This window comes from Scylla paramamosain, chromosome 17, assembly GCF_035594125.1.
Source record: "Scylla paramamosain isolate STU-SP2022 chromosome 17, ASM3559412v1, whole genome shotgun sequence".
Classification (NCBI taxonomy): Eukaryota; Metazoa; Arthropoda; class Malacostraca; order Decapoda; family Portunidae; genus Scylla; species Scylla paramamosain.
The window spans coordinates 7,975,585-8,002,856 of NC_087167.1; the positions used below are offsets into that span (position 1 = coordinate 7,975,585).

General features: G+C 36.1%; 1 protein-coding gene across 1 annotated transcript; it reads right to left on the bottom strand.

Moving 5' to 3' along the window:
- Positions 1-194: 194 nt before the first annotated feature.
- Positions 195-27,272, bottom strand: LOC135108419 (isoleucine--tRNA ligase, mitochondrial-like). The gene is made up of 20 exons (XM_064019373.1): positions 27,079-27,272; positions 26,470-26,924; positions 25,202-25,324; positions 24,581-24,761; positions 23,929-24,092; positions 23,290-23,424; positions 22,716-22,947; positions 20,596-20,762; positions 19,898-20,003; positions 17,793-17,944; positions 16,864-17,024; positions 15,604-15,739; positions 15,203-15,366; positions 13,180-13,323; positions 11,867-12,086; positions 10,255-10,361; positions 7,778-7,923; positions 7,394-7,578; positions 1,969-2,053; positions 195-1,127 (listed from the first exon to the last, which is right to left on the bottom strand). Exons 2-20 carry the CDS (start codon positions 26,692-26,694, stop codon positions 994-996), a joined length of 2,967 nt encoding a protein of 988 aa, XP_063875443.1. The 5' UTR covers positions 26,695-26,924; positions 27,079-27,272; the 3' UTR covers positions 195-993.

Below are 27,272 nucleotides of genomic sequence, written 5' to 3' on the forward strand. Positions count from 1 at the left end.
AATATACCACTTCCACCAACACTGTATTCTTTCTGATCAGCCACACACACACACACACACATACACACAAAAAAAAAAAAAAAATAAATAAATAAATAAATAAATAAATAAATAAATAAATGAAATAAATAAATAAATAAATAAATAAATAAATAAATAAATTCTTGCGAGTAGTAAGGTAATGAGAACCACAGTAGGTCAACCAATTTTATGCAGAACAATGATGACATATATGTATGTGGCAGCTGGCCAGCAGCTTGTTGCCAGATAGACTGAGAAGTGTAAGGCATTATTTTCAGCCACAGTCACAATAAATAATTAGTTCTGCAACTTCTTTCACTAATTGTAAAACTCAGGATTGTTTCTATCATACTGATAGATTTGAAATTGCTGGATACAAAAGTGGTAGTCAAGACAGCCCAATGTATGAGGAAAATGGAAAGCATCCAGGGAGCAGCAACCAAACCAGTAACTATTTTGAGAGACATCATATGAAGAGAGATTGTTTCAGATAGAACTCTACACCTTAGAACTGAAAAGGGAGAGAGGAAACTTACTGCAGTGTTCAGAATAATGAAGCAAGTGGAACAATTAAATAGAACCTGTGTGTATGTGGAACATGATCAAGAGGGAACACAGAAGAAAGCTTGTAGCAGACACATCAAGAAGCATAGCTTTCCCCCATAGAAGTCCATGCAAGAAGTATTCATGACTTTAAGGAATTAAAGTTGCATGTAAGTTGATATGAAGATTGGGCAGTATGATTATAACTCTTTTCTTGTATGTCACAACTTGGCATATACACACACACACACAAACTTTCATGTCAACTCTTTCTGCATACATCTGCCTCTTCTACCCATAGTGGAAAATGCAATGTTTTACCTGGGATGACTCCAGACACAGAAAACCAGCAGTACATCATTTGGTGAAGAAATTCTGACATAATTTTTAACCTGAGTAAACTAGTACTGCATTAGTAAGCTCCATTCCTTATTCATGTGAAGAGATGACCTCCAAACAACGGGCACACAACTCTGCTCCTCCTTCTGTTGTATAACGCCGACATCTTAGACATTTGCCACCTTGTGCCTTTGAAAGTCTTAAGGAAAAGCCATCTTTCTGGTCTGTGGAAAAGTTATGGCATGTTAAGAAGGAAGAAGAGATGTGTTGGAGGGAGATTGAGAAAGGGAGGGAAGATAAGCAACAAAATATTGAAAAAATCAAACATAGATACAGCAAATGCCATACAAAAATTGAAGTTTAGTGCAGCATAAAGATGTCCTATCCAAAGACTATTTCATCTTAATATCAGCTTTCAATGGAAATCATCACATTTAAGTGCATCTTATTTTATACAATAACATTTTTTCCAACAATGGTATATCATTTACTGTCATGCTGCTCTAATATAACTTTTTAAATGGAAAAATAATTCTACAACTAAGGTACATAATTTACTATCATGATGTGCACAGCCAACTTTCACTGGATTCAGAAATAACATTAAAATTGGGATTGGGTAAGATTTCTTCTAATGCAACTAGCTTTTTCCACAAGTGTGGTGTCATTTTTGAGAAAAACATAATAGTGGAATTTGGCCAAAGGAAATCAAGATTAAATAATCCAAACAATAATAAAGAGAAAGTACATCGATCTCTCTCTCCCTCTCTCTCTCTCTCTCACACACACACACACACACACACACACACACACACACACACACACAATGTTACAACTTTAAGTACTATTCATTATAAATTACTTATTACTGCCCTATAAAGGAATTTCAACATGTCTATTGTCTATTGTGTGCATAAACACATGACATGAAATCTGCCTGAATATATACTCATAGTATTAATTGTAATCAGCTTACAACACAGGGTTTGAGGGTTTGAATCCCTTACCAGATGACTATTCCATTGTATGATATCTTGGAATATGCAGAAAGTGTATAAGACTTACCTTGGTCAGTTTCAAGTGTGACATGAGACACTTGCAACAATTCGCAAAGACCAGAGTGGGAAGATGTGTGACTAGTCTGCAGCATCTGTACATGAAGGAAAACAAAAAATGATGTTATCAGTTCCTTCCTTCTACACTACATGGCTAATCAATAAGTAGTGGAACTACAAATGGAATGACTGGTATGAAGTATGGAAGTTCATTTTATATGGTCAGGCTGCCTCTAATGCACAGTATTCTAATGTGAATCACGATGAATGCAGTGGATATGTTTCTATCCAAGTCACACACTAACACAGGGATTCAAAATCCTGGCATGGAACGAGCTGCAACAAGCCAGAGAGAAGTCTGTAATGCAGTGTGGACAGGTTAACACTAACATGAAGGCAGGGTGTGGGCTGCCATTGTCATCTATCCCACCACCACAAGTGATGCTAATAAGCATGCTGGTGCTGCTGCTGCCACCCCAGCCACCTACACTAACAGTACCAAGTGTGCTGCCACCGCTGCTACTCCAGCTACCTCCACTGATAGTACCAAGTGTGCCACTGCTGCTGCTGCCACCCCCAGTGACAGTACCAAGTGTGCCACTGCCACTGCTACTGCCACCCCTGCTATCCACAGTGATAGTACTGAAAGTGTGGCCAATACCACTACATTCATCAGCTTTATGTGTAAACAATGGCTTGATGTGGTTATTTAATGATTGTTACCATACAGTATCCCTTCGAGTTTCACACTTGCTTTCTTCTGAAGGCATAATGCTGAAGTTGAGGATCATGAAACTCGGGTTTTGAAGATGCTGAAAAAATGCTTATTTATTCTGGCTGCATGGCCCCGAACTGTGATTGTTTGTTTTGTCCTTGCATTCCACATGAAGCAGCACTACAGTGGTGCAGTGCCACAGCATCTAAAACTGTGTGTGTGTGTGTTCTGTATTTACATCTGGTGTCACGTGACGCATTGCTGCAGCGGTGCAGCATCATCACATCTAAAACTGTGTGTATTTACCTAGTTGTATTTACTTAGTTGTGACATACAGGAGAGGAGCTAAGCTCCATAACTGTTTTTATCCAACTTTTCCTTAAAGTCATGAATATTTGTAGCACACAACACTTCCCCTTCCAGTCCATTCCATGCCTCTATGCTTCTATGAGGGAAGCTAAACTTCTTTAATGTCCCTTCTGCAGGTGGTTACTTTTAATTTTCTTCCATGTCCTCTTGTTTCTCTTTCGTTCATTATAAAGAGATGTTCCATGTCTAGTTTTTCCATCCCACTCAGCAATCTGTACAATGCAATCAAGTCACTTCTCTCTTGTCTCTTTTTCAAGGTTATGTCCCTTCTGCAGGTGGTTACTTTTAGTTTTCTTCCATGTCCTCTTGTTTCTTTCGTTCATTATAAAGAGATGTTCCGTATCTAGTTTTTCCATCCCACTCAGCAATCTGTAAAAATGCAATCAAGTCACCTCTCTCTTGTCTCTTTTCCAAGGCTGGGAGTTGCACTCTAGCTAGTCGCTCCTCATATGACAAATCTTGCAATTCTGTTATCATCTTTGTTGCTGCTCTGTATTCCTTCCAACTTTCTGATGTGCTTTTTTTCATGTGGTGACCAAATTACTGCTGTGTATTCTAATCTTGGACGTATCATTGTGGTGATTACTTTCCTCATCATTTCTACATCCACATAAGCAAAGGCAACTTTTATATTTCTTAGTAGGCTGAGAGTTTCACCTGTTATCTTGTTAATATGTTTTTCTGGTGATAAATTCTCTGAGAAAATCACTACCAGATCTCTTTCTCTTGTTGTCTTATTTATTGTTTCATTTCCCATCTTATTCTATCTTACAGCTACACCTTCTGTTACTTTTTCCAAATTCCATCTTTTTACACTTACCAGAGTTAAATTCCATTTGCCATCTGTTGCTCCACTCCCACACCTTGTCTATATATCTTTGTAATTCTTCATAATCTTCTGTTCCCTTCACTCTTCTCATAAGTTTTGCATTGTCAGCAAAAAGACTCATATAGCTGGATACATTCTCCACCATACCATTTATATACACCGCAAACATTATTGGTGCCAACACTGACCCTTGGTGGACCCCACTTAATACTGGGCTCCACACTGATGTCTGGTCCCTAATTACTGTTCGCATCTCTCTGCTTTTAAGGAAATCGTCCGTCCATTTTAGCATTTTTCCATTTATACCACCTATCTTTTCCAGCTTCCACAGTAGTCTATTATGTGGCACTTTATCAAAAGCTTTTCTTAAATCTAGATAAATACAGTCTGCCCAACCATCTCTCTCCTGTATGATATAAATCACTCTTGAATAATAACATAAATTAGTGACACAAGATTCCCTTTTCTAAAGCCAAATTGACAAGTTGTGAGAATGTCCTTATCTTCCAGAAACTCGGTCCATTTGTTCTTTATTATCCTTTCACATATTTTTACAACCACACTCGTCAGCAAAACTGGTCTATAATTTAGTGGGTCTTATGTGTATCCTCCTTTAAATATGGGTACGATGTTTGCCCTTTTCCAATCCTGTGGAACTATTCCTTCATTAATAGAGGTACATATGATGATATGTAATTTATCACTAATCTGGTTACTGCATTCTTTTATTACCCATCCCGACACTCCATCCGGTCCTGTGGCCTTTCTCACATCTAACATTTTGATGATTTCATCAATTTCCTCTTTTATTACTTGAAATTCCTCTATTTTTCCATTTTCAGGTGTGCAGAATGGCCTTATAAATTCCTTTTCCTTTGTAAAAACTTCCTTAAAGCTCTTATTCATTACTTCTGCCATCTCTTTCCGGTCTTCATAAACCACTCCATCTACCATTCATTACCTTTCCTGTACTCACTTTGCTTTTCAGTTTACCATTCACATATCTATAGAAGAGTTTGGGCTCATGTTTATACCTGTCTATTATATCTTTTTCAAACTTTGTTCATCCCTCAGGATCTTCATGTAATCATTTTTTGCTTGTTTGTAATTATTCCATAGATTAATTCTTTTACCTTTTCCTCCATTTTTTTCCATGTATCCTCTTTTGTCCTTCTTGCTGCTTTGGATCTTTTAATCTTTTATTAAACCACTCTTTTTTACCAGCTATTACTGTCTGCTTTTTAGGCACAAACTTTTTTTCACCTTCTTTATATATTTTAAGAAATTCATCCCACTTCTCTTGGACCCCTGTAGCCTTATGAACCTATCCCATCTTTCCTCTTGATAAAACTTCCTCATGTTATCAAAGTCTGCCTTACAGTAGTTTAATCTCCCAACATGGCATTCTTCATTCCTTTGATTCTCTATTTCTCATTTGTATTGAATTCTATGGTAGTGTGGTCACTTTTGGCTAGCAGACACCCTATGTGAACATTCTCAATTCCTTCTGGTTCCTTACTAAATAACAGATCTAGTCTTGATGATTCTCCATCTTTTCCAAATCTTGTATCACCTTTTATCCACTGAGTTAATATATTATCCATTGCCAGCTGTAATAACTTATTTCCCCAAGATGATTCTGTTCCCTCTGTGTACCACTGTTCCCAACACACCTCCTTACAGTTAAAGTCTTCTATCATGATCAATTTATCACCACTTAGCACTTTCTCTATCCAGTTCACTGTGTCTCTTATCATTACTTCATATTCTTCGTTTGACCAGGCATTGGTTTTTGGTGGTACGTACATCACTATGTATTGCCTCTTTTTGCCTTGTGTATTTTCCACTCCAGTTTTTATTGCCTCTGCTAATCTGTTGCCATATTCTATTTGAACCACCTTTAGGCTTTTCTTAACTAGAAACATCACTCCTCCTCCTTTCTTATATGTTCTACTTCTTTTCCATAAATTGTATTGATTTTGCCCAATGTTCTTTACCTCTAACTCATCATATAATTTTATTTCTGTGAGGCCCAATATATCTGGAGTTTTCTCATTTAAATAAACATCTAATTCCCTTAATCCCGAGATGAGTCCATTAATGTTAGTGTAAGCTACCTTCAAAATGCCCTTTTTCTCCTTAGCTTGTTTCCCTGTTCTCCCTCCTGTTTAGGTACCACTTCCTCACTTTCATGTCTAACACCCTCCAATAGAATATCTCCTTCTGCTCTTCCAATCTCTCCTCATTTTTTTACTTTACTTCCTCCCTCATTTTAATTAGCTCTTTTCTTTCCTTTTCATTTAAGTCTCTTCTCAGCCATATGTTTTTTGTTACCTCATCTTTAGCTAATCTCCAGGCCCCTGCCAGAGCCTCCTCAGCCTCCTTCTGTGATTTATATTTTATTCTTATGGGTCTGTGCCCTTCACCAGTGGTATTCTTCCACTTCATCAACCAGACATCTTCCCTCCTCTTGTACCTTTCCCACCACTTTGTTTACTATTTCTTTCAACTCTTTCTCTCTTACTGCTTTGTTGATTTCCTTAATTTTCTTAACCCCAAAGACAATTATACATTTCTTTTTGTCAACTTTTACAAGAGATTCATTTGTCTTGATAACATTTACCACCTTTTGCATGTGTGTGTGTGCGTGTCTGTATGCGTGAGAGTATTTGTGTTTTATTCTCACATCTGGTGTGATGCAGCACTATTGCATCTAAAACTGTGTGTGTTTTCTCACATCTGGTAAGAAGCAGCGCTGCAGCTGTGCAGCACCATCACATCCACTACAGTAGTGAGACACTTCTCATTTGTTTGTGTTTTTTCACAATGTGGCAGTGCTGTTGCTGGCCTTCTTCTTCCCTTCTCTAACATGCAAATCAGTGTAACCAGTGTTATGGCTAAGAAGTGGTTTATACACAAGAAAGTGCGAAACTTGTGGAGATAATGTGTGAAAACAAGAATTTAGGACTGCAAAACTTGAGGATCACAAAATTGATATTGTGAAAATGTGGGGAGGGAGGTTACTGTATTGTGCTGGTTTTTATTCATTAATGTTTTAATACTATATGAACACTTATGAATTTGTTACCTTCAGTTATATGCATGAAAAAAAATCAGTGTTGTAGGTAGTCTGGCAATATCTTAACTTTTGAGCTATATGTCTCAGCCAGGTTGGAACCATAGCCATTTTTTATCATTATTTTCATTAAAACTCATGCACAAATTGCATCTAATGCAGGCTGTTAGCAAAACCAAACCCTCGCATTAGCAGCAACCTGACTGCATCTTTTAAGGATTTTTAAAAAGGCATGTAACAGGTATGTAAGATGCTTAGAAAATGTAGTTTACAAAGCTGTATGGAGCCGAGGCATTCCCGAAGGAGTACATACTTAGTCTGGAGTGCAGAGAGATTAGAGTGAATGTGACATTTTGATGAGCATTTCAAGAGAAAATTTAGTAATGCTTAAAAGATAGTGACTGATATTGAAAAATCATATCAAGATCTTATATACAGCTAATTACCCTCAGGTTCTCCATTAGGCTCTCCTCAGCTGTAATGTGGACTTGTAGCTTAGACCAATCTGAAGCAGGGGAGGACTTAAAAAGTCCTTCACGTACAGTGAGACACTGCTCAAATGCACTGGCAAGCTGTGGTTGATGCCATGATGAGGGCAGCTCTGTAATTACTTGATGAAACACACGCCAGTCTGCAATATACTCAATCATCATATCTCCACTCCAGGTGCCTGCATGATAAATAGCACTAAGAAACAGTTTTTGGTAAGATGTACATAACTTGTACAAAAGTTATGCACTAGAATTATCCAATATACATAAAACAGCACTTCCCCTTACAGTATGGCACAAAACTCATTATACAACATATAGTACATAGTACATTCTCACCTTTGTTATCGGTGAGGTGCTGTGCCACTTCTTCTGCCAGGTGGGGAAGGATGGGGGCCAAAGAAAGTAACAGTTGGTGTAGTAGGTGATGGAGGACCAACAGGGCTGACATACGCCTGCTACCCAGACGAGCATCACAGTACAGTCTGTTGCATCAATGAAATTGCTGAGACATGTCCACCTTTTGAGCTATGGGTTGATTTAGAAAATATAAATTTTCTTCTGAAATACATATTATGCACTAAGAAGGATCAGACTTTGTTATCTGTAGGCAGCTTGCCAAGCTAGATGTAGGGATATGGTTATGTGCATGGTGTTGTTCAGGAACTCATCCCAGGTCTACCCTTCACTACAAAATTTTGAACACATTATCCAATCATCCTCATACCTTTTTTATTTTTTTGTATTATTACATCACCAAATCAACAAAACCTATCACTTAACCCTCTCATACATAAGATGCACATCAAAAAACTTATTTAGATTAATTAAAAATAGAGGTTTTGGTGTAAATACATAAATTTTTCACGAGTCAAAGTTTCACAAAAGTAATGAATTGGCAATGCTGATGATTCCCAGAATAGGCTAGCCATTAGATAATTTGTCAGTACCAGCCCGTGACTCAGGCTGTCTGCACGTAATCTGAGATGAATGCTGACTTCAGTTTTCCTTCATTTTCTTGAGATCTAACAGACATCATAATGACAATAGTACCATTGTAAAGCTCACAAAAAGATGGTTTAGGGAGTTTTTATGAGATTATCATAAAGATCATTTCCTTGTGAATTTAGTGATATATAATACATGCCTACTTATGAGTTTCAAAGGAAAGTAAACAACTTCTATGTCAAAGTTTTGCAAGGTATGCAGAGAAGCCACAAAGAAAACCTTTGAAACTTACTGGTGCGTGTGGGGGTTGACTGATACTCTCAAGTCTATCATCCATTTCTCATACAAATATTGAGATATGGATTCTGTTTTGGAGAGAGAGAGAGAGAGAGAGAGAGAGAGAGAGAGAGAGAGAGAGAGAGAGAGAGAGAGAGAGAGAGAGAGAGAGAGAGAGAGAGAGAGAGAGAGAGAGAGAGAGAGAGAGAGAGAGAGAGAGAACTATTTTCTAGGCATGGTGTGCTAGTCTCCCAATAGAGTACTCAAATAAAATTAACGAACTTAATTTTACTGGCAATGAGTTTCAAACAGAGAGGCTAAGATGTGCAATACAGGTTATTAAGATGGGTAGGTTGCGCAAAGACATTTCTTCAGGAAAGACTTCATTAAACTCAAAGTACACTTAGTATTATTTTCTCAGACTGGATTTGTTTATTAGTGAGGATGATACTTCATTTTATTTGAATTAATAAATAAATCATCATTTAGTATTTTCTATTCATAGTCCTGTACCATATGCAGAAACCAAACTAATTGGAGACATGGTCAACTTAATCTAACTCAAAGGGATGGTGAACTATCTCTTCTGCAATCCAGAGAATGGAAAGGTTGAAAAAGGTCAAGAAAATCTTTCATGAAAAGTATTGTCCACAATCAATAATGTGACAATCCCTCTTATTTGAGTACAACTTTACATGCTTTTATTCTTTTACTGAAGCCTTTTATAAGGCAGATAAATGAAATCTGAAGTACAATCAAATGATGTTGGCAGAATCACCCTTGTCATCATCATAACTATATAAACGGCACACACATAATATGTTCAGACTTGAAGGTAAGGAATATACAAGGCAAGTGAAGAAATATCTAATTCATGGACAGTGCTGAAGCTATTTGCCAAAGTAAAGACTATGACAAAGACTTTGTGACTTGATATACAAAATTAAACATCTAACAAAACACATGCAGGTCATCAACTCTTTTAGGTGAAAGGTTACTTTAAAAATACGAAAATCCAAATTTTAAAACTGATTTTAAAAATTGAATAAATGCAGATGAATTGTAATTTATAAGTCTGATGTATGAATGTTCAAAATTACCAATAGAATGCTTTTGCTCTTAGTCCTGATTTACAACTGCAGAATTTTGACTTCAGAATAAAGAAAAAATAAAATAAAATAAAAATAAAATAAAATAGATAAATAAATAAATAAAAAAAATAAAAAAATAAAAAAAATAAATAAAAAAAATAAATTAAAAATAAATTAAACAATAATAATAATAATAATAATAATAATAATAATAATGATAATAATAATAATAATAATAGATATAAAAATAAATAAATAATAAATAAATAAATAATGAATAAATAAAAAAGAAAAGAAAAGAAAAAAAATAAATAAATAAAATTTACAACACAAAACATTCAAGAATGCATAAAAAGTGTGAAGTTGGCAATTTATTATTTTGATGAATTTTCCCAGATAACGTTTTGAATTTTTCCTGAACTATGATATCAATGTACAGAAAACTGAAGATTAATTGTACCTTATGAAAATAAACAAACATTTTAATTTTCTCATTCTCACCTGTCACGGATGGAAGAGATGTACAAGCCTGAGAGTGTGGTATTGATGAATGTGAGAGAGGCCTTGGTCACCCAGTTGTAATGGAAGTTGTTGTAGTGCAACCAAATCTGGATGAAAAGGTCAAGAAAAGTCTGATCACAGAGAAACAAAAGTGTGTACTGGAATGGAAGTAAGGACAGTAATGCCATGAGAGTGAAAAGATGGAGCAATGTGGGTAGTAAAAAAAATTATGAGTGTGTAGCTCAAACTTTTCTTATTGCAGCATTTATCACGGAAGCCTTACTAACTGCCAGGCCATGAAAATCTAACATCACTAAACATATGAAAATGACCAAGTAAATAACATCATGTTAATCATTGTCTAAATAATAGCATATGGATGACTAAATTACGTGCATTACAATCCTAAAGACACTTGCCAAATGAATGAAATATGTCAGATCAGATCAAATCAAATGATCCTCGTCAGTGAATCCACTTTGTGTTTTCTTTGTTGGTTTCAATGTTATCTCAATTCATGCTTTTCCTTCACCCTTATTTTCCAGATCTCAGATATATATTATTTGTTGTTTCTGATATCCATCCTTGGTACACTGTACACTGTACTGCCAAGACGATGGAAAGAAGTTACAACAAGATTTCTTGATATTAATTCACAGACACAACATTTTACAGTTGATGAAGCAAAGGAAAGGAGAACTTCAGAAAAAAAAAAAAAAAAAAAAAAAAAAAAAAAGATAAAAGATAACTGGACCAAATCTTTAAATCTTACACCTATGAGCCATCATCACTATGCATAACAAACTGTCATGACACGGTAATTTTTGTTTCATAAAATCAACATCCTTTCCATTATTTATTACAATTGGGTGAATCAATTCTTACACAGTGAATAATGTGACATTACCTCAATGGGTACACTTGCAGCAACCATCCTCTTCTATTAATGAATTATTATTTTTATTTATTTTTATTTATTATCATTATTTTTATTTATTTTTATAAATAAAATAAAAATAATAATGAAAAAAATAAAAAATAAAAAAATAAATAAAACAAAATAATGCTTAATATGAAATTAAAAACAGCATAATTTTGTTTGCGCTTTCTGCAATATACAACAACTGTCAGATCTATAAGTGCTCCTTCTTTGCATGAAATGAAGAACAAGGATTACCAAGATGTTAGGGTATGCTGCCCTACCTTCAACCTCATCTGAGGATGGATGCATTACTCACTGAGTCACTCAAAGGTTCTGATAAGCAGAAATATAACTTGCTGTAAATAAAATCTGGAATATTAAGTAACTGGCAGGTAAGATACCATGTCAGCATATAGGAGTTCCATTTGTTCTAACTAATGTTTACCATTTATACAAGTTGATTCAAGAAGTGATGTGGTTAATAGTATAATATGTCATACATCAATGATGTTTATTTGGTACAATGGAAAAATATGAGACTACAATAGAAGAGATTACTAAGGATAAATATACTTATATAATAGGTCTTAGACAATAAATGTGTCAATGTGATGCAACAAATGAAAGCTCTCATACTAAGCAACATAGCATTCTTACTCATTGGTAAACAAAGTCTGAAAATAAACCTACTTTTTGTATATGGCCATGAAGGAGATGCAGCATGTAACGATCGATGGGTCGCAAGTCCTGGACAGGGAGGCTGTGTTGACAGGGTTGGTAATCCCTGACGGAACCAAGCAAGAACCTGAGCACAGCACGTATCTTCTGAACACTGTCCCGTCCCTGTTCAAGATGCTGCTGCCCAATGCTCATGGTGGAGTGGTCTGCTGCATGGCTTCCAACCCACCACCTGCATCACACAGCAATCATGACAGCATGATATGAAGACTCAAATTTGCAAACCTATTCCAGTGAGCTACTTCCTTTCTAAGGTATTGCAGTACTATATAGCAGAGATGCACTAGATACTAAATTTTAGAGCTCTGTTGAGGCAGAGGGATAGTCAGGTATGTACCTCTCATAAAATGCAGTTGTGGACAAAACTGTGAAGGTTAAAATGTTAATATTTGTGGACACAGTTACAGATTACTTTTATTTCCATATCTGTGGTTGTAGAAGTGGATAATTTTTAAACATACTAAAGTAATACAGAGTGTATTGTATCTGTGACACAAAGCTCCAGATAGGAGAAAAAGAGAAATGAAAAAAAAAAATAATAATAAAATAAATAAATAGAAGAGATATTATAAAAGAAGTAAAAATATATATTTTTAAGAATGAAGAAGCAGAAGATGGGGAACTGAGTACTGGAGGCAAGGAGATGGAGGAAGGGGATGGATGGAGAAAGGTTGAAAAGCAATAGGGGACAGCAAAAAGGAATGCACAACTTCCTCTCAACCTCTAATTCTTCACTCCTTCCTCATCCTCCCTCCTTATATTTACTCTCTCTACTTGCTCTCTGTACTCCCATGCTCCTCTTTCACTCTGCCTCTGCTTTCTTGTCCCATGTACAACACCTGAAATATCTCTGCTTCAGCAGGTCCAGAGAGAGAGAGAGAGAGAGAGAGAGAGAGAGAGAGAGAGAGAGAGAGAGAGAGAGAGAGAGAGAGAGAGAGAGAGAGAGAGAGAGAGAGAGAGAGAGAGAGAGAGAGAGAGAGAGAGAGAGAGAGAGAGAGAGAGAGAGAGAGAGAGAGAGAGAGAGAGAGAGAGAGAGAGAGAGAGAGAGAGAGAGAGAGAGAGAGAGAGACCTAAGAGAAAGATTAGTGATTTTGAAAAAAAAAAAAAAAAAAAAAAAAAAAAATTGAAGATGGTCATAATGTTATACCTCCATCCTCTTCAATATGAATAAAATGGTAATGGTGGTGATAATGTTTCATATTAATTTTTATGGCAGTGAAGATGATGACAAGTAAACAGAGACAATGAGTGGTGGTGGTGATTACCTCAGTACATCAGCCCCATAGGCAGGGTTTCTGGAGGAATCCCTTCCTCCATCAGTCACCTCCTGCGGATCCACCACATTACCCAGAGACTTGCTCATCTTGCGTCCATGCTCATCCAGGGCAAACCCATGTACATATATCATCCTGAAAAAAAAGATAAATAAAAAATAAATAAATAAAATAAAATAAATAAATAATATAAAAAAATAATAAATAAATAAATAAATAAATGAAATAAAATAAATAATAAATAAATAATAAATAAATAAATAAATAAAAAATAATAATAATAATAACAAAAATAATAATAATGAATATAAATTAACAAATATAATTAATTAATTAATTGATTAAACAAAATAAAATAAAGTAAAATAATGCATTCTGCATTATGATGAATTAAGGCTCATTCACGTATAAAAGGAAATAAGAAACAGTTTTCCCATGAAGCTCTGCCAATTATGAATAATTATGTGGGGGAACCAGTGACAATCACCTTCTTTACTAGCAACTTTGAATCTGATAATCGGTTTCAAAACCAACTGCCTAAAACATAACACTATCAATTTAGGGACTCAATGGTTATGGAAGGATTCCCTGTATTTATCATCAATCTTTCAGTGAGCAGTTATCATATTTCTTAACCAAGTGTAATGGTGATGACAATAATGTTGGCCCTAATTAAGCTGATGTACACACAACCCACTACTTCTTTACTCAATAAACTTGATTCAAAGCACTTAATGATGAGTTTTTTGGTGTGTTTCTCTATTAACAATTATATTTATCAGGTTTTGTGAGAGAAAAATCATGAAGTTTAGTCTCTATTTTTTCAATAAAGATTGCACCAGAATCAAGTTTCAGTCTTTTAGTATTATTAGTCACAGAGCACCACTGTAGTTTGATTTTAATCAAATTAATGTCATAACTGTAGCCTAATGTCAAAGATTATATGAATTATTAATTTAGAGTGATCTATAGCTTTAATCTAAATGAAGACAATTACAAGGAGTATAAAAACTTTCTTGTAATGCAACAACAAAATAATTACTATGAAAAATATATATACATACATTCATCTATTTCCTAATACAGTTGCTTCTAAGATGGGTTTTTCCACCATGGCATGGTTAAAAATATCTAAGGAATCCTTTAACTTGGCTCAAACTGCTGTTGTCAGTACTGTGAGCCATGAGCTGTTCCTTACATCAACTAATAATCTTGGGCCAAGAAAGTAAAAATTCTGATCAATGCCAAAAACCCAAAGGTACACTGCTGTACAGAATTACTGTTGGAAGCAAAAAAATTATTGGATGGCAAGAGTTTATTTTCAGAAAAAAAAGTATTAAAAGTATTAAAAAAAAAAAAAAAAAAAAAAAAAAATATATATATATATATATATATATATATATATATATATATATATATATATATATATATATATATATATATATATATATATGATAAATAAAAAAAAATAAATAAAATAAATAAAAAAAAGGTCACCTAAAGGGGATTAAAACACGAACTAATGTTATGGCTTTCACCCTATAATGCAAATATACCAGTAAGTCAAATACACTGTATGCTGAGTTCTTCATTGCAAATGAAATATTGGAGCACACAATAGATAAGTTGCCATCTGCAGGGCATTAATGCACTATAAGGCTAATCACATTGAAAGTAACCTTATCGAGGCAAAATGTGATAATAGCAAAAGAGTCTTGCTACCATTTTGCAGTTTAGTAGTTGAGACTCATTAAAATAATGCATTTTTGTCACTATTTTTCTTACAATATAAGGTCCCCGTATCAATTAGTCCCATCAGGAATGACACACGTGCATCCTATAAAAATTCCAGATATATCTCAAACAAACTGTCTAAATAGAGGAATATAGGTATCTGTATTTACTTAACTACATTTTCTTCTTAGTCAACCCTGGCAGCATTGTAGTTAAAACATAAGGCATGCCCTCTTTTGTCTCTTAATGATCTTCCATCAAAGCTGAGCAAACAACACACCTGTATGGAGCCTTCCCAGTGGCTGCTACAGATGTGAGCAGAGATGAAAGGAACCATCCATTGAACTGGTCCACTCCTTCCAAGTAGAGATCAGCTTTGGGTGCTCCCAAGACACAGTGCCATGATGAACCAGAATCAAACCAGATGTCTAGAATGTCTGATCCCTTACAGGCAATAAATAACAATAAAAATAGAAAATGCCATGAATTGTTTTACGTAATGACTTAATGCTAATCCTATCATCAGAATTTAAAGGTTTAGTGATCTCATCAAGTAATGCAATGCAACTTAATCTTTCTATAAAGTTAGAATCTGATTACCATGACTTAACAGATTTTTCATATACTCGTACATACTTATGTGTATTATGCCATGACCTGAGACAGTAATACTGGGCTTACTTTCTTGGGTAGAGGTTTGCCATTCTTTTGCAGTTTCTCTATCAGTGCTGGAGGAAGTAAGTCATTCTCTCCCTTACTCCACCAGCTATCACTCCCTTCCTCCTCCAGCACCTTGGCCACATGCTGAATGATATTCCTGTGGGAAAAGGGAAAGGTGATACCAATATATTCATTAAAGCTGCAAGATCCTCCATTTCACAATTTGGATTTGCATAAGCTTGCACCTGTAGTCAGACCCATATAGTGTAGAAGGGAAAAGATCATTTGCTATTTAGCTGTCAATGCAAATTAGCATCTTATGTTGTTCCCTTTATCCAACATCTCCTCTTTATATTAATGTCTTTTAAGTTGCAATATTCATTAAGGCAAAGGAAGAAAAGGGCAATCTTTAAATATGAGTAGAGCTCCCTTCTTATGAGTGGATGGATGGATGGATGAGTGGATAGATGGATGGATGTATGGATGGGTTCAGATCATAGTAACTGCACTAGGTGCGCAGTTGGGGGTCTAAAGTGACATGCGCTTCCTGCCAGCTGACCAGGTGTGGTAGGAGGGATTTTTTTTGGGGGGGCAGGGGGGAAGAGTGCAGAAAGAGCTGGAGGGGGAGGGGGGGAGTCTCAGCCATGGGTGACAGTTGAATGATAGCAAGAAAGGTTCAAAATAATAAGTCATTTGTTATGTCTTAGCCATCCTGACCCTGTTAAATTGGAACAGAAATTTCAGTCACAATTGTGTACGGGTTAAAGATACTTATTGAATGGTGCTGGCGGAATTTTTGGCCACATTTTTCTATCAAGAATTACCATTTACTGCAATCGCCTAAGATATAAGCAATGTATATCAATGGACCAAGGGTCCTTTCTTTTAGTTTATTAAATGGAAAGTAAAGTGTATATGCAACAGGAAAAGTTTCACCAGAATTCTTAAAGTTAAAGCAGTCACCTTTTTTTTAGGACCAAGCTGAAAGTAGGCAAACTTCCAGCAGGAAAGAAAGGTCGACATTAAGTGACAGAGCCAAAAGAGGTGCAATTGTAGAGAAAAATAGGAGACCCCATCAGGTCCATGAGTCTTCTGAGGGTTACGGACAGGTTGAGGAAGGAAATAACAAACCAGAACTACATTTGCCTCTAATTACCTCTAATTCTGTCTCCCTTGTGTATAGGCATGTGGTTACAAAGCAGGCAACTTAAAAACAAGTAAATCTTGTAAAAAAAGGCTCTTTCTTATGCCCAAACATATGTGAATGCCTCTGGCTCCTACCTGTCTACAATAGGCTGGTTAGTGTCAGGATCATAAAATACGGGGATTGGTGTTCCCCACACACGCTGACGAGAGATGCACCAATAGGGGCGATTTTTGAGCTGACGGATCATCCCTGCCTCCAGCCGCTGAGGAAGTATTTCAACTTTCTCCAGGGCAGCCTGCCAAAAGAGGATACAAATTCATCTTTTTATAATATCATCACACCAAACAAATTGTACTCAGTGAGCAGGAAGCTGTGTAAATAAAAAAATAAACATCAAATACACACACACAGAGAGAGAGAGAGAGAGAGAGAGAGAGAGAGAGAGAGAGAGAGAGAGAGAGAGAGAGAGAGAGAGAGAGAGAGAGAGAGAGAGAGAGAGAGAGAGAGAGAGAGAGAGAGAGAGCTACAAAACTAGTCAAACACAGAGAGGCACACAGCCAAACATAGAGAGCCACACTGCCAAATATACAGTCACAGTCAGTCAAACACCATACACATACATAATCACATATGCTTCTGATTTTCTTTAATTTTCATATTATTTACTATTTAAAATATTATCTATCATCCTGTCATCTAAAATTCATGTATATTCTACTCTTACTCTCACTCACTCTCAATTTCCTCCTTTTATGCAACTTTCCAAACTCCTACATTAATATTATTCATATGTTCTAAGTCATAAAATGTAACAAATTCACAATACACAATACCTTTGTGCATTTTACAGAGTTCATAGCATGTGATTTGTTTCTGCAGGGAAATACTATATCTCTTTGTGTAAGTAAGGCTGTAGGGAAAAGTATCCTGATTTATGAATTCTTGATTACAAACATTTCTGAGGAACATAACTAATTCATCAACTGTGATTCCCCTGTAGGTATATACACATTTTAGACTGTCACATCCTACACCCACTCATTCTCTTAGGACAAGAGCTCACCAAGGCAGCCTCTTTGATGCGATGAGTGTCAATGAACCACTGCTTGGTGGCCCGGATGATGACAGGTTTCCGTGTACGCCAATCGTAGGGATATGAATGTGTGTACAACTCCTCTTTGAGCAGCAAGGATCCTCTGGGCCCTCCAGTATTAGCTGTGTATTTACCAAGGAATGTTACATGGGTTGATACATCAAATCTTGGTTTCACAAGAGCTTCAAGAATACATAATAGTACTATATTAAAAATGATTAAGAAAAAAAAAAAGAAAAAAAAAAATAGAGGATCTCAAGTGAATATGAAGCCCCTCCAACTGCCTAGCTGCATAATTTCCTGGATACATAGCAAATCATAAGCTACTCTGTTTGGACACCATCATCTTCAAAAATCAAGGTATAAAGGGAAAAAAAATTTGACAATTTTTTTTAAGTCATGATTTTTTCACAAGTAATTTTTTGCAATACCTTATAAGCTTATCCTCTCAATCCATCTATATCTCTCTGATGTCTCACTTCCTCTAACAGCACCTCCTAAGAGTGTGACCAAAGTATAAAAGCCTCCAGCTCTCCCTATCCATACATTCCTTTCTTGTTTATTTAAGCACCCAGCCTCTACAAAGACCTCTTTCACATACATACTCCTTGCTCTCCTTTTATCTTCCAAGTTGCCTTCCTCTCTTATTAGCATCTTCAACTTCAATCACATAACCTCCTTTACAAACTCTTCACTCCTCATTCTTTCGACCTGACCATACTATCACACTGAGTTCCTTTTCACCCATTCCATCTTTTCACAAGTTACACCATTTGCACAGATGCTTAAACCACACACACTTTCAAATGTTCTCACTCTCCCAAGTTACTCATGCCCCTCTCTGAGAATCTATTTCCACAGCACACTCTCTAGACTGCTGTGTCCTATTCCATACTCAGGTCTCTCATCCATGCATCAGTGTTTCTTAAACCTCTCTTTAAGTCCACAGACATATTTCCCCTTCATGATTTGCAAAATAATCCTATGACACATCTACCTTTCACAACCTTCTCTCTTATCAATCCATCCATCTGACCATGTTTATCTAACATTGTTCACTCATTTCCACCATTCCCTCTCCTCCAATAACCACCTCATATCTGCCTACAGCTGGCACATTGATCCTATGAGGTATGGTAAAGTCACATATCTCCATTTCCCTCCACTCAGAAACCATCTCCTTACCTTTACCAATATTTATCTTTGGTTTTCATTTTACACACAACTTCTAGAAATTATCCAACACTCTGAAATTCCCTTTACTCTGCTAGTAAGACAGTATCATCTGCAAACAGACATGCTACTATAGTCCATCTCACTCTGTTCTATCTTGAACTTGCACCAGCATTTCCTAACTTAGCTCTCACCTCCCTCATACAGCAATTCATTAAAACTATTATATAACCACAGGGATGAGATGTCACACATCTTGTCTCACTACTGTTCCTACATCAAAACTTTCTCCTAGCCCTCAATCCACCCTAACACACATACTTGCATCTCTATAAAAGGCCTTAGTTCCTCTTAACAACCGCACTCCAGCACCATAAATCCTAACATCCAAAGGGCTTCCTCATCATATTTTCTCTAGGTCCTTGAATGTTACACACAACTTTTAATTCTTTCCCAAGTACTCTTCTACTATCACTTTAATAGCAAAGATCTGATCCATTTTCTAATATCCCCAAAAGGAACACACACACACACACACACACACACACACAGAGAAAACTGAAATGACCTCTCCCTGTTTCTTCCCTCAGTAGAACCACAAAGAACTGATCCAATAATAATGCAAAATATGACATATTTCCTTTTAATTTTAAATCCTCCCAAAAACAAAGAAAATTTCACTTATACAAAATCAGAATTTAATCCATGGAAATGCATATGAAGTAAATCAAACACTTGTATGTTTTGATGACAGATATTAATTGGGCTTTTTTGGTGAGTTTATATGAAGGATTTAAATGATTATTAATTAATACTAGGGCAATTATTGTTGTGCAAAGAACTCATAATTGTACAGGAAAAGGCTAACCACAGGCCTATGCTTGTAAGGACATAACACTTACTCAAAAGTTGCAGAACAGAGTGGTTGCCTTCCTCCAATACCTTGAGTCCCCTGAGTTCTGTCATCACCCCATCCATAAATTTGCCTTGTTCATCCACTTGGCACTCCTGAAAATGGGTAGTACTCTCTGCAGTCAATCTGAAGCACACTTTAAAGGCACAAGAGATACAGATCCCTAAACAAAAGACCATCTCAGTAGATATATAAATTAAATATTACCATACATCAGACCAGTTTGATCACTCACAAAATATTTACATTTAAGGACGATCTTCTAATAGTTATTACAATACCTCATCACTTCTCCACCTCACTAAAATATGCCATACCATGAAATCACCCTAACAACAATAAAAAAAAATCAATAATAATGAAAATGATATAGTTTCTGTTTTAAAAATTAAGGTCTTAAGGTGATCTGATGTTAAAAAGAAAAGAAAGAAAGAAAGAAAGAAACCAGAGTAATTAAGAGTATGTCAAACAAAGCCTTCATTAAATATATAATTACCTAGATTGCAAGAAAGAAGAAACCAAGAAGCTTCAGAAGAGTATTTTTAAATAAAAGTCTGCATTATTATTTACATGAAATTTTCATCCTCATGTTCAGGAAAGTAAGATGAATAAGAAGAACATAATTAATGCAAACATTCATATAGAATAAATGCTGGAAAGGTGCCTAGTTTGAGGATCATTCCTTACCACAGGTAGTTTATATTGCAAGGCCATTAGGAAATCTTCATGGCCATGGGCTGGGGCTGTGTGTACCAAACCAGTGCCCTTGACCATTGTGACATGACTGGCTGGCAAACAGGGACACTCACGGTGATCCAAAGGTGCTTGGTACCTCAGAGCAGCCAGCTCCTGCTCTGAAAAATTATTTTGATTATTATTTTATTATTATTATTATTATTATTATTATTATTATTATTATCATTATTATTATTATTATTTATTTATTTTTTTTTAATGAATAAGAAAGATCAGACAAAACCTTTTTAAGTTACTAATGGTCATAGTTATTTCTAATTCTTGTTAGGGTACAGTACTGGCATATATTCAAGTTTGTAACATTAAAGCATGAAAAAAGAAAGTAATAATAATAATAATAATAATAATAATAATAATAATAATAATAATAATAATAATAATAATAATAATAATAATAACAATAATAATAATAATAATAATAATAGTAATAATAATAATAATAATAAACCATCTTAATAAATTGATTTACCCATCCAACCAACTCTCTTAAAACACCAGTTATTCTTACCTCCTCATTTCTTATTCTGTCCCTCTAGGTTACTCCACACACACTCCTCAAACACTTTCATTCCATCAGATTTAACCATTTCTTTTTCTGCCACTCCCATGTTCCATGTTTCAGCACCATAAAGCACAATGGGCACCACTATTCCCTCACACAACCCTCTCTTTATACTCATACCCAATATCTTATGTTTAAGGATCTTACTCACTCCACCAAGTACTTTTCCTGTTTCTTTCACCTTGCATTTCACTTCCATTAACTCTTCTGCCCACTGTAACTGTTGATCTCAAATACTTAAAACAATCCATCTCTTCCAGCTGTTTTACATTCAATCTTACATCTATCCTTCCACCAACTATCTCTCTTGAGCATTTCATTACTTTACTTTTGCCAACATTCACTTTCAGCTGCCTCCTCCAACAAACATGCCCAGCCTCCTCCACCAGTCTTTTCAACTTCCTCTCTGACTCTGATCCCATAACCTTTCCTCCCCACTGAACAATCTCAAGCCTCTGCCTAACACCCTCATTTATTTACTACACCATTCATATACAAGATGAACAACCACAGTGACATTACACAACTCTATGCAAACCTACTCTGGGAAGAACTCACTTACACCATCACCAACTCTCACACATGCCCTACTATTTACATAGGAACTCTTCACTCCTTCCAACAAGCTACCTCCAACTCCATATACTTTCAGAACATCCAACAGTCCTTTCCTGTCAATCCTATCATATGATTTCTCCAAGTTCATGAATGTGAAAAAGACTTCCTTCCCTTTCACCAAAACTTTTCACACAACTCCCTTACTGCAAAAATCTGGTCTACATAATCTCTTCCCTTTCCTCCTGCATGACACTTTGTCCCCTCTCTTATCCTCCTTGTCAGCACCATCCCATACACCTCTTCTACCACACTCAGTAAACTGATACCTGATACTGATATAGTTTGAGCATTCCAGTCTATCCCCTTTTCCTTCATATAATGGAACTACACATGCATTTGTCCAGTCTTCTGGAAACTTGCCAGCAATAAAGCAAACATTCACTACCCTTACCAAAACACAATATAATGCTCTCTCCACCACTTTTCAAGCATTCTACAGCAAATCCATCCAAACCTGGAGCTAAAATAAAAGCTTTAGTGAGAAATACTAATAGAATATAAATGGTTTGAATTCCAGTAGGTTCAAGGCAATTTGGGTACATTTTATATGCTGCAAAATATGGTAATCTATTCCTCCATGATACAACCTTCTTACTTCCCCACTCTTCCTGTCTACCGTATACTGTGACTTTCTGATCTTTCATTTAACAGAAAGATCATCCTCTTGCACCTAAAGCTTAACCTGTTCTTGTAAATCCTCCTCATCCTCTCACACTTTCATGATCATCCCTAGAAAGAAGTTCCAAGAAGCAAACATCAAAAGACAAATGTATAAAAAAGTGTATCCATAGATTAAAATGGATGTTCATATTAGAGCTTTAGTTAATTCACTTGCTTCATTCATGGAATCATACACATAAAATTTACTGACCTTCAATGTGACACATGACAGTAACTTGGTCTTTTCCAACTATCCTCTCTAGTTCATGCAACAACTCTTCACTCCAGACTAATGCCAGCCTTCGATTCTTCCAATATACCCATACCAGGAGGTATGACTTATCTGGAGCAAAGCAGATGGCCTGGTTGAGGGGCAAGGTCCAAGGAGTGGTGGTCCAGATGGGTAGATATAGCTGAGATTGAGCAGCACTGGGCAATCTATCCTGTGGAGTTACAGGTTATTTCTTTTTCTTTCACTTTCTTAGCCTCTTGGCCCCCAGCACTTTACTTTACATGGATCAGTCACACAGCTTGGACAGTTTGGCCCAGAACAAGGCTTCTTCATAGCAATTGTTCTCCCAACATGGTAAGTGTAATATATTAACTCTCATTGTCATACTGTCCAGTGAAAACTCCTTAGGTAATGAATAACTCTGATCTTACTTTTAAGTGTCATTGTAACATAATCAAACATCTTTGTATTGGTATTTGAATATTCAACTCCAATGTGCACCCCATCCTTGCTTGCAAATATGACTAATTTCCTATGTCACCAGTAGACTCACCAAAGTGGCAGGCAGGGCTGATGTGACAGGCAGGGCAAGGAACACTGAGGGGCTCACATGTTGAGGCTCGTACTCAAGCTCTGCTTCAGCCAGGGATGTCCCAAGATTGGGGGAAAAGTATACTGGCTTGTAGTCCTGCAATGTATTAATCTATCAACTTGAATGCACTAAGAGTTAAAAGCAAGATCTTTCTCATCTTACCTCTACATCAGTTTCTTATGCAATTAGCATTTTATTCTGCTAGCAAAATGACACAAAGAGGAAAGTAAAAAAAAAAAATAAATAAAAAATAAATAAATAAATAAATATATATATATATATATATATATATATATATATATATATATATATATATATATATATATATATATATATATATATATATATATATATATATATATATATATATATATATATATATATATATATATATATATATAATATTTTTTTTTAGCTTTTTTAAACTTCAAGTAATTTATTCAAATATTTTTGAGAATTTCATTAATAAATAGAAAATTAACAAAGATATAAACTAAACATTCATAAATTCAAATATATCTGCATTATAATTGGTACTGGAATATTCAAAATTGTAGTATACACATCCCTATTATTTAAAACATAAAATCCTCCCAAGACCTGATAAATGAATCCTTTCTCATAGAGGTCGATGAAGAGATGCAGCTGGCGGGTGACATATTGGGGATCTAGAGTGCGATACACCTCACTCCAGTCAGCCAGCAAACCCCAGCGCTGGAACACTGAACGCTGAATCTCCAAAGCCTCCTTTGCAAACCTTTGTGCTGCCGGAATACAGCCCAAAAATATACAAGTCATTACCATTATTCAATGAGTTACAGGTACACACATAATATAAAAGAGAGAGGACAAAAACATCTGAGGTTGACATTTATCTACTGGAATGCCATTAAACCTTTGAACACAAGTGCTGCACACACTTTCTATCTTCTGAACTTTTCTCTACCCAAGAAAGTGTACAGAAACTATTATAATACCATGTTTAGGACTGAACTAAAAAAATGCTGATTGTGACCTTTTATGAGAAACTTTACTGAAAGAGTGTGAATGAGACTAAAATTACAAGATATCAGTCTTCTCATACTTAAATGTGTGGTTATTACCCTGCACATTCTTCCATAACAATGTAATAGTTATGTCTGATATTCCACAAAAATATTCAAAAGTATATATGATCCAGGCCTCAGTTATTTGAGATGATAATTGTGCAATTATGACATAATACAAACAAAACCTATAAATATTTACTTGCCATTATTTCTGATCTCCAAAGGATCACTGTAAGATGACAGCTGATTTGCTGGGGTCTTCTTTTTCTTGTCTACCTGAGTAGCCTTCAATTCAATAGGCAGACCATGGCAGTCCCAGCCTGGGATGTAGTGGACCTTGTAACCCTGCAGCAACTTCTGTCGTAGGGTGATGTCTTTCAGGATCTGCAGCAGCACCAAAAAGGCATAAAGTCTACTTCACCAGATAAATAAAGTATACATACAACTTTCTAATCAAAGGACAAAGTACATGGAGGTTTATTAAAATATGTTGGATTTTCAGACCTAGCACCTATCTTAGAAACACACACACACACACTGAGATGGGTCTGGAAAAGAGTCCATAAATACTCCCTTCATTTGTTCATTTGTCTTATTATGTAGCAGGTAAACTATTGTCATCTGGATACCATAGTCAAATACTTTCAGAAATAATAAGGGTTAAGCCTCCATGACATTATAGAATTAAACAAGGTAAAGAAGTATGCTGGAAAAAATCTCATTATAACACTTGCCTGTCAAAATTTACTTTACATTTTGACTTTTAACATAAATAAAGCAATATTAAAGGCAGTCAGTAACTTCTTATGCTTTGTAAACCTTACCTTGTTGACAGCATGGCCAATGTGAGGACGACCATTTGCATAGGGTGGTCCATCATGCAGCACAAACTCTTTTTCTCGATTCTGTCCCCGCTGCCATGCATAGAGGGACTCAAAACCAGCGGCCTAAAAAAAAAAATAAATAAATAAATAAATAAATACATCACTATAAGCCATTTGTGTGTGTGTGTGTGTGTGTGTGTGTGTGTGTGTGTGTGTGTGTGTGTGTGTGTGTGTGTGTGTGTGTGTGTGTGTGTGTGTGTGTCTGTCTGTGTGTGAGTATGATGTATATATGTACATATGTATGTATGTGTGTACGTATGTATACACACACACACACACACACACACAAAAAAAAAAAAAAAAGAAAGTAGGAAGCATTTATTTATTTTCATATTATTTGTAATGATCAAAAGTTACTATATTTAGTGGTATTTGCCACTGCTGGCTGTATATATTATTGATAACAACGATGAGTATTCCTAAAATGTACAGTTTGCACAGTTTCTGACACCGTGTTGATGGGTAGATTGCCAGAGTACGAAAATATAACCTTCAGTCCCTGTGATTCTGACTATAGTAGCCCTCTTTATCTGCAAGATTACAAATATGCATGAACTCTCTCTCTCTCTCTCTCTCTCTCTCTCTCTCTCTCTCTCTCTCTCTCTCTCTCTCTCTCTCTCTCTCTCTCTCTTTCTCTCTCTCTCTCTCTGACACTACTCAACCCTCACTCATACCAAAGACTCTGTATCCTGGTAGTGTATATAGAGTCCTTGCTCATACCCAACTGTAATGTCACACTAGCAAGATCAGTCCCGCAGGTGCCTCATGACATGAACACCTGCCACAATCTCCCACTCATTCCAGCAATGTGTCTATAAACTTAACTTTGTTTTTGTACTACTAATTTTTATTATTAATATTAAGCAGCTGTTCTACAGTGTGTTTCCTTCCACACCTGGGCACCATGGACAACCACTACAAACATCTAAACTCAACTAGGGCAAGTTTCACCCCTTGGTATCTTCTAAACACATGAATTTCAAAATTTCTAAATTTGCTGATCTAATTCAAATTATTCTAATGAAATTATTCTAAATGATGAGATCTACAGGATGAAATAAGAAAAAAATTAGTATATGAAGGCTCCTGTTTACCAAAATAACAGCAAGTGAATTGTAAAAAGCATTACTAGATACTTTAGGGCATATAAATGAAAATGAATAGGATGTTGGGGTTAAAATGAGGAAGGATGATTACATGTACCAAACCTGTTGTACAGAAGCTTCCAGCTGTGCTCGATTAGCTGCTGACACCCTAAAGGGAAGGCTGGTGCGAGGCAGCTGAACTGTGGCAGAGTAATGTGTTGATGGGTCAGCACCTCGCCGCCGGCCGCCCTTCACACTGCATAATGTCCTATGGTGCAACGTGTGACCCAGAGTCTTCCATCTGCAGCTCCTAGGTGTAAATACTGCAGCAACATTGGCGGAAGGCATGACAGATGCAGTTCCCTTTAAATGTTTATCTGGCTCAATTTACCCTCATCCAGTTTTCCCTTGTTGCCAATTTGTTGCTATCTCCAGCACACTTCACGCACTTGGTGATATCCCTGTTTAAACTAATAGACAGCCACTGCTTACAAAGCACGCCGCGACACACTGTCACTGTGGTGGTCCTACCCTCACACCGCGAGACTTGCACCTCATCACACTGCTTCCTGCCACAACTTGCCGGTTTTGACGAAAATTTAAGTAAAAAGTTTTACCAGGTGGTAAAAGTTACATGATATATTTCTCCATAATATGTTAATGATAATTTACAAGTATGACATAAATTACTGGTTTATATACAGTTTTAAAGGGAAAACTGTTTGCAGCTACCAATGCTTCCCATGTGATCCGCGGCCGCCGTAGCCGATGTTGTTTACGTGTTGCGCACATACGGGATGCCTCGGCACCAGATGAACGCGCAGCGCTTCCTCCACCCACGAGAGCAACTCCCACGCTCTAGATATCTTTGTAGACTTTGCAGAAGATTCTGTTTGATAATGAGTCTGACGTGGCTGAGATGGACC